General features: G+C 48.9%; 1 protein-coding gene across 1 annotated transcript in view; it reads right to left on the bottom strand.

The window, feature by feature from the left end:
• ITGA1 (integrin subunit alpha 1) overlaps nucleotides 1-7,515 on the bottom strand; it is a 100,413-nt gene that overhangs the window by 12,835 nt on the left and 80,063 nt on the right. The window contains exons 21-23 of the mRNA XM_015562608.1: nucleotides 5,397-5,477; nucleotides 2,955-3,031; nucleotides 792-881 (exon numbers count right to left, since the gene is read on the bottom strand). Of these exons, the coding sequence (XP_015418094.1) occupies nucleotides 792-881; nucleotides 2,955-3,031; nucleotides 5,397-5,477 (248 nt within the window). The remainder of the gene's footprint in view (nucleotides 1-791; nucleotides 882-2,954; nucleotides 3,032-5,396; nucleotides 5,478-7,515) is intronic.

The following is a 7,515-nucleotide window of genomic DNA, read 5'->3' as shown; positions in this document are numbered from 1 at the left end:
AGGCAGGCAGGTGAGCAGTTAGGAGCCAGCGGTCCCAGATTGTGAGAGGTATGTCTGACTGCTGGTTTAGGCCCAATCCCTATCGGGCCTAAACTGGCAGTCGGACATCCCCCAAGGGGTCCCAGATTGGAGAGATTCAGGCTGGGCTGAGGGACACCCTCCCCCAGTGCATGAATTTCACGCACCGGGACTCCAGTAGAAGTATAAAAGGGCAGCTGGGAGCTGTGCTATGACTCTGAGACTGGCCTTTGCGAGGGGCCTGTCTTCCTTGCACCAGACCGGAGACTGGTCTCCCGTGCTGCCCATGGCATTGGCACCTTGTGCTTTAGGTGGTTTAGGTGCTGGCTCTCAGACCTCAGAGCACACGAGGCTTCCCTGGGGCAGATTTCTGGGGCCACCCCCAGGGTTTCTGAGTCAGAAGGTCTGGGGTGGGGTTGGGGAGGGGGGTTGCACATTTGCCTCTCTATAACTTACTAGGCGTTCCGATGCCCTTGGCCAGGGGCCATGGCCACACTTTCAGAAGCTCTGGGTCAGTAGAAAGACATCAACATAAAAAGGCAGTTTGCACCCAGCCAGCGTGGCTCAGTGGCTGAGCACTGACCTATGAACCAGGAGGTCACGGTTCGATTCCCGGTCAGGGCACAGGCCCGGGTTGCGAGCTTGATCCCCGTGTGGGGCGCACAGGAGGCAGCCGATCCATGATTCTCTCTCATCGTTGATGTCTCTGTCTCCCTCTCCCTTCCTCTCTGAAGTCATTATCCATACATATTAACAAGGCAGCGCACTCCCACCTGGAGAACTGGAGCCCAGCTTCATACTTGACGGGGACAGCGACACTGGCCTCGTTGTCGGAGAGGGTTTCCGGAGGCTCCTCGCTGTCACTGGAAAACACACGCACATCAGACAGACACACCCACGCCCTTCCCGGCACTGCCGAGCGTGCGGCAGAGAAGCGCCGGCTGGTACCTGAGTAAAAGCACAGAGAAGCTCAACCCCCGAGTTTTCAGTGGGGCGAGGAGGGAGCAGAGGTGACGGCGGAGCAGCTGGGGTGACAGCCACAACGGGTCCGTCCCGCTTCTCAGACTCCAGGGAGGGTAATGACTAGAACCCTTGGATCCATTCTTAGATTCAAGATCTTGGGCTTCTCTCCTAGGAATACGGGCTTCCTAGGTCCAAGTTGGGGTGCAGAACTGCTATGTATTTCGCAGGCCATTCTTATTTATCAGAGATGAGGGCCTTACAGAGACACCACCGGGGTCACCCGACTGAGAGCAAATCTAAAATCTCTGTCTTCACTTCACAGTCTTTCCACAGCGAGCCCTTGACGCTCACAGTGTCTATTAGATGCTTACTCATCCCCTGGATTTAGTTATCATGTCAATGACACGCTCTGTACACACATGCAGACAGGTGTATACACACACGTACATATACCTGCACCTCACAACCCCCTGTATTACGAAAGCACGGGCGAGTGACTGAACAGTTCCCATCGCTGGCCCTGGGCCAGGCTTCGTGGGCTGTTCTTGCACGTGGACACACCGTGGGCAAGTCACTGACTCCCTGCGTCTGGGTTTGCTCACCTACACAACGGGGGCTGCATTTAAATAACGGGTGACTGAGGAGGGACAAGTGTGAAGTGCTCGACAGGAAATGTAAGTGTCCGCCTTCATCACTGTGCTTGCTGTCACAGCCGCCTCCCCAGGCGGACGGGAGCCTAGCGTTGGTCTCCGGAGGTCACTGAGGGCCTCACTGCCTCTGCCTTGTTCCCAGCGCACTGAATGGTTGGAGCCAGTGACGGCGCAGCGACGGCCCCGCTTGGGTAGACACACTTGTGCGACGGGCCTTTTGTTCTGAATCCCCATCGCCCACCGCGTCCCACAGCAGACAGACACACAGACCCCTGAGAGGAGCTCCGCGCCTCCACCTCCCTCTCCACGCCGACATGCAGCCCTCGCCATCACAGGGCAGGCGCACGCTCGCATGTGCTCCTACATCCGCGTGAAACTGATTTTCCACTGACCCTCCACGCGGCCCGGTGCTCTCCCTCCCTCCGCGCTCGGGCGCGGGCTGCACATCTGGCTGGAAACGCTCCCCCAGCAAACGCCACGGACCCCTGTGCTTGCGAATTGCTACCCTTCCCCTAAGGACCTTCTCCAGGACAAGCTCCCTGACCGGTAGCCCGGGCCCTCCTTGCCCAGGAGGTACGCCTGCCCCCTGCGAACAGGCTCCCACACAGGCTTCTGCTTCTCTCACGGTCTGTCCCATCCTGCCCTGCGTGACGGAATCCACACTCCAGGCTCAGCCTCCTGTGGTGATCTTCACCCGAGGAGAGGGTCGTGCCCTTAGTGACTTTTGCAATCCCTACAAGGACTAATTCAACATCCTGTCCACTGTAGATTTCAAATAAATACTAGTTTTATTCAAGTGAGTTGTGCACCCAGAATTAATCTATTAATTTATTCTCTCATTTATTCGTCCACTCTACGTGTGTGTGGTGATTATGACAGGCCAGGCACCATGGTGGTTCCTTGGAATAAAGCAGCAAGAGGCAGAATTGTATCTCAGGAGCCTCGGGTCCACGGGGCGATTACACTTGGGGGAAGGTAAGCCACTATTTCCCTTTCCGTAGTAACCCTTTCGCTTTTTTAGTCTATGTTTCTGTGCTGTCCTTCGGAAGCGCTGACTGATGTGGGTGAGATTTATTAAACTACTGAAAGGGGCCATAAAACTAGACCTGCCCAGGGGCTCAGCTGACCGTGATGGGCAGCCAGTGAAAGTTTAAATTAGCAGAGCCTGTGGACTTGTAAATGAATGTGCTGCACTTTGGCAGAGATAAGCGATGTGTGATTACAACATGTTCTGCTAAACAAATGGTTTGACCCAGTTAGAGGATTAAATTGTTTCTTCCAAATAAAAGTGTCCTTATTCTGCTCACACACACATGCACCAACCTTGTTGCACTTAAGTGGATGGTCACATTCTCCATGAGATAGGTCGTGTTAAATTGAAATAATATTTTGAAAGTTACCTATAAAATAAAAAGATACAACTTTAGTTTAGGGCCAGGTTAAGAAAGCATTTGCTTTGATTAAAATATCCAGTTACATAAATGATATTACCTAAACACAAATCATGAAGTTATCTAAGACATACTATCTTTCAAAATAAAAACTCATCACATCTCAAAAAATGGAATAAGATATGATGTACATGTACTTTTCAACATGAAATGTAATATGCTTTGCATGTCAATATTGAATTTAAACACTTTATTACAATTATATTAACAAATATAATTTATACTACCCATAAAGCTTTACCATGAAGGTACAGCCTATTTGTTTTATTATATTACCATAGTCTACAAGATCACAATCATAAACAATGTAATTATGAAATGATCACAATTAAAGTCTCTGATATAAATCTTCAAATATCAGCAACTATCTATACATATGTATTGTAAAATAGAGGGAAAAATACTTGTCCCATTAATTTCATAGTATAAAAAGGTTTTGAATATTTAAGGAATAACAACAACAAAGGAAAACCAAATAAAAGACGTGGCAATTTAGAACAAACTATTAAAAACCAGTGAGTTTTGCTTACAAAAGTTTGCATAGTTAAAATATCACCTCAGGAAAAATGGGAAATGTGTTGTTATGCTGACACTCGGATAGAAGTTAGAAATCGTGCCTGCGCATACATATGAATTATGTAATGCGTGATTCTTCATAAACACCAAAAGGCAGACCAATAGGTTTTTTGAAGACATATGCCAACAGCAGAGTTCCCCAAAATGTTACACATAGTGGCCATATAACCCAGCAATTCCATCCCTAGACTTACACCAAAGAGAATCGAAAACATGTGTCCACACCAAAACCTATACGCAGCTATTCCCAGCAGCATTACTCACAGCGGCCAAAAAGTAGCAACAACCTCGATGCCCATCAACAATGGAATATAATTCGTAAATAAAAAGGAATGAACTGCTAATACATCAATGAACCTTGAAAACATATGTAAGTGAAAGGAGCCAGTCACAAAAGACCACATATTGTATGACTTCATTTATATAAAACTAGAGGCCCAGTGCACGAAATTCGTGCACAGGGGGTGGTGGGGGGGAGGAGGTCCCTCAGCCCGGCCTGCGCCCTCTTCAATCCGAGACCCCTTGGGGAATGTCTGACTGCCTCTCGCAATCTGGGACCGCTGGCTTCTAACCGCTGGCCTGCCTGCCTAATTGCCCCTAACTGCTCCCCTACCAGCCTGATCGCCCCTGACTGCTCCCCTGCTGGCCTGTTCGCCCCTGATCGCCTCTGCCTCAGGCCCACACCCGAAACCCAGGATTCCCTCCTCTGGCCTGTTGCAGGCACCAGGACCTGGGCTTCCCTCCCTCTGGCCAGCCGCAGACACCCAGGAGCTGGGCCAGCTTCGCCCAGGCCAGCTGCAGCTGCAGGAGACCGTGGGCGGGCAGCTTCACCCAGGCCACAGCCACAGGTGCTTGGGACAGAGGGGCAGGTGGCTTGACCCTCTCCCCGGATGCAGGCACAGGCACAGCCGCTGGTGCCGGGGAACGCGGGGGGCAGGAGGGGGGCAGCTTGTCCCTCTCCTGGGCCTCAGCCTGGCTGATCCCCATTCCTCTCTCGCGAGCTCATTTGTGCCTGGCTTGTCCCCATCCCTCTTTCCCCAGTGTTGAGTGTCTGAGCTGTTAGGGCGTGATGGTGTGACGGTGTGATGACCATTTGCATATTAGCTCTTTATTATATAGGATGTCAGAATAGGCAAATTCATAGAGAAGGAAAGTAAATTAGTGGGTGTCCAGGGTTTGGAGAGGGACTTTTGAGGATGAAAGAGTGGCAACTGGTAATGTGTACAGGGTTTTTTGGGGTGTGTGTGTGTGTGTGTGTGTGTGTGTGTGAACATGTTCTAAGATGGATTGTGGTGATGGTAGGACAATTGCCATTTGGGAATATACTAAAATCCATTGAATGGTCCACTTTAACGGACTGAACTGTATGGCATATGAATTATATCTCAATGAGGCCTTTATTAAAAGGAGAGAGATCAGCAGCGTTTCTGTACAAAGTTCTAAACCCCCCATTGGAAATATTACTGCCCCCACAGGTCAGGAAAGCTTGCTACATGGCACTGGAACACGCGGGCTTTCTAGTACCAGGCACGTCACCCCCTTATGTTTGTAATTTTGTCTTGGTGTCTGAGTTTGACTCGTGCCATAATTGCCATAATTGCCTTTGACTTCAAGAGCTCAGCATTTGAACTCGACCCTCATCGCCAGCACCCTGGGCACCATGAGAAGGAACGATCTATTTGGCTTTGAGTGTGTTCTTCACAACCAGTTGCCACTTGCATTGGTACAATCTGCTTACCATCTCTCCTCTCCGCAGGAAAGGGTAGCCCACCTTACACGTGAGGTTATGGTTGGACTCGCAGCTGTCTTTTTGGATCGCCTGGGAAGAGAAGGGAACAGAATTAGAGAAGACGCACAGGTGGATCCTTCGGCTGGGTCTTCTAGAATTTTCCCAGCTGTCAGGTGGGGTTAGTTATACTCTATCCCATTAAATATAAAATGCCATTCAATACGAGCCATCAGCCCGGCTGGTGAGGCTCAGCAGTTGAGCTTCGACTTAAGAACCAGGAGGTCACGGTTTCATTCCCAGTCAGGGCACAAGCTTGGGTTGCAGGCTCCATCCTGAGTAGGGGGCATGCAGGAGGCAGCCAATCAATGATTCTCTCTCAGCATTGATGCTTCTGTCTCTCTCCCTCCCTCTCTCTTTCTCTCTAAAATCAATAAAAATACATTTTAAAAAGTATGACATCATTATTTTATACACCAAGAATAAGAATAAAATATGCTGACAGACTAATCCACACACCATCGACTGTGAAATGCAACTTCAGAAATGCTAACATGTGGAGGAGAACGGTCTGTCTACTTTAGGATCGCTGCTCTATAGTGATACCTCCGCACAAAAGCATGAATGAAATAAGGGAGCCAGGATGGAGGTGGCCGAAGAGGAGATGCCACATTGCGGGTGTTGTGAACAAAGTACTGACTTTGTGTATTGCTGTCTGCTCTCCACCGAGGCCACGAATGAGGTAAGGGCTACACGGCAATATTTCCCATCACGACTTTGCACATCTGTATTTATAACTAACATTCCTAACCGAAAATATGTGGCTGTAACATAGGGCGTGTTTTCAAGCTGGTCTTAGTCATGTGGCTAAGTGATGTCTTAAGAAATGGAGAAAAATATCTGTGAAAATATAATTTATAGGAACTAGACATTAGAATTTTTAAAATATATTTTTATTGATTTCAGAGAGGAAGGGAGAGGGAGAAAGAGATAGAAACATCAATGATGAGAGAGAATTATTGATTGGCTGTGCCTCCCGTACAACCCCTATTGGGGATCGAGCCCACAACCAGGGCATGTGCCCTGACCAAGAATCAAACTGTGACCTCCTGGTTCATAGGATGACACTCAACCACCGAGCTGTGCCAGCCGGACGACAATAGAATTTAGTATTATATATAACTAGAGGCCTGGTGCATGAAATCCGTGCACGGGTAGTGTCCCAAGGCCTGGCCTGCCATCAGGTTCCTCTGCCTCCCTGCCTCCTCCTTCCCTCACTCCCTCAGCACCCTGCTGCTGCTGGTCGTCCGCCATGTTCCGTACTGCCCCCTGGTGGTTAGCACATGTCATAGCGAGTGATAGAACTCCTGTTCTGGTCGAACTCCCAAGGGGACACTTTGCATATTAGCCTTTTATATATATAGATAACTATACTGGCTTTTAAGATGAGTAATACTAAAATTATTATTTCATTTCATGACGCATTTACATAAATACATACAGCATTTAAACTCAGGAGGGTTCATTCGGAGATGGGAATTAAAGCTAAGTTTGCATTTGGAAGGATGTGCTAAGTACTCCTGATGCAGCATCCTATGCAGCTATATGTCGTGGCCAAAATAATTGGAAAACTTCTGGCATGACGAGGAGACAGAGGCATTCACACAGCTCTCTCACCCAGGAAGGACTTTACACAGACAGTGGGAATGCGGCCTTGATTCTCTGCAGGTGAATGTTCCTTCGCTCAAGCCCTGCATTACCCCCCTCCCGGGCATCTGGTGAGCTGTTTTGACTTTGATTGTCATGTTTACTTTTCCCCTCACTCAGTGTGTGGAGGATGCGGTGAGACAGAATTTTGATCCATCCGAGATCCCTTCCTCATACTGCGCCCCAGTGGGGGCACCCATCTCTAAAAAATCAATCTAACTAAAACTCTAAAGAAAATGTGGGCATTGTTATCAGTAGAGACTACTGATTTTATACAAAATGCTTTCTCTCCTTATAAATCAATATAATAAAAACTAGAGGCCCAGTGCACAAAATTCATGCAGGGTAGGGTCCCTAGACCTGGCTGATGAGCAGGGCCAATCAGGTTCCCCCCCTCCCTACCTCCCTACCTCCCCTTCCCTCA

The sequence above is a fragment of the Myotis davidii genome, unplaced genomic scaffold, assembly GCF_000327345.1.
Source record: "Myotis davidii unplaced genomic scaffold, ASM32734v1 scaffold496, whole genome shotgun sequence".
NCBI classification, from domain to species: Eukaryota; Metazoa; Chordata; class Mammalia; order Chiroptera; family Vespertilionidae; genus Myotis; species Myotis davidii.
The sequence above is the reverse complement of the archived record's forward strand: the minus strand, read 5'-3'. Positions and strand labels throughout refer to the sequence as shown.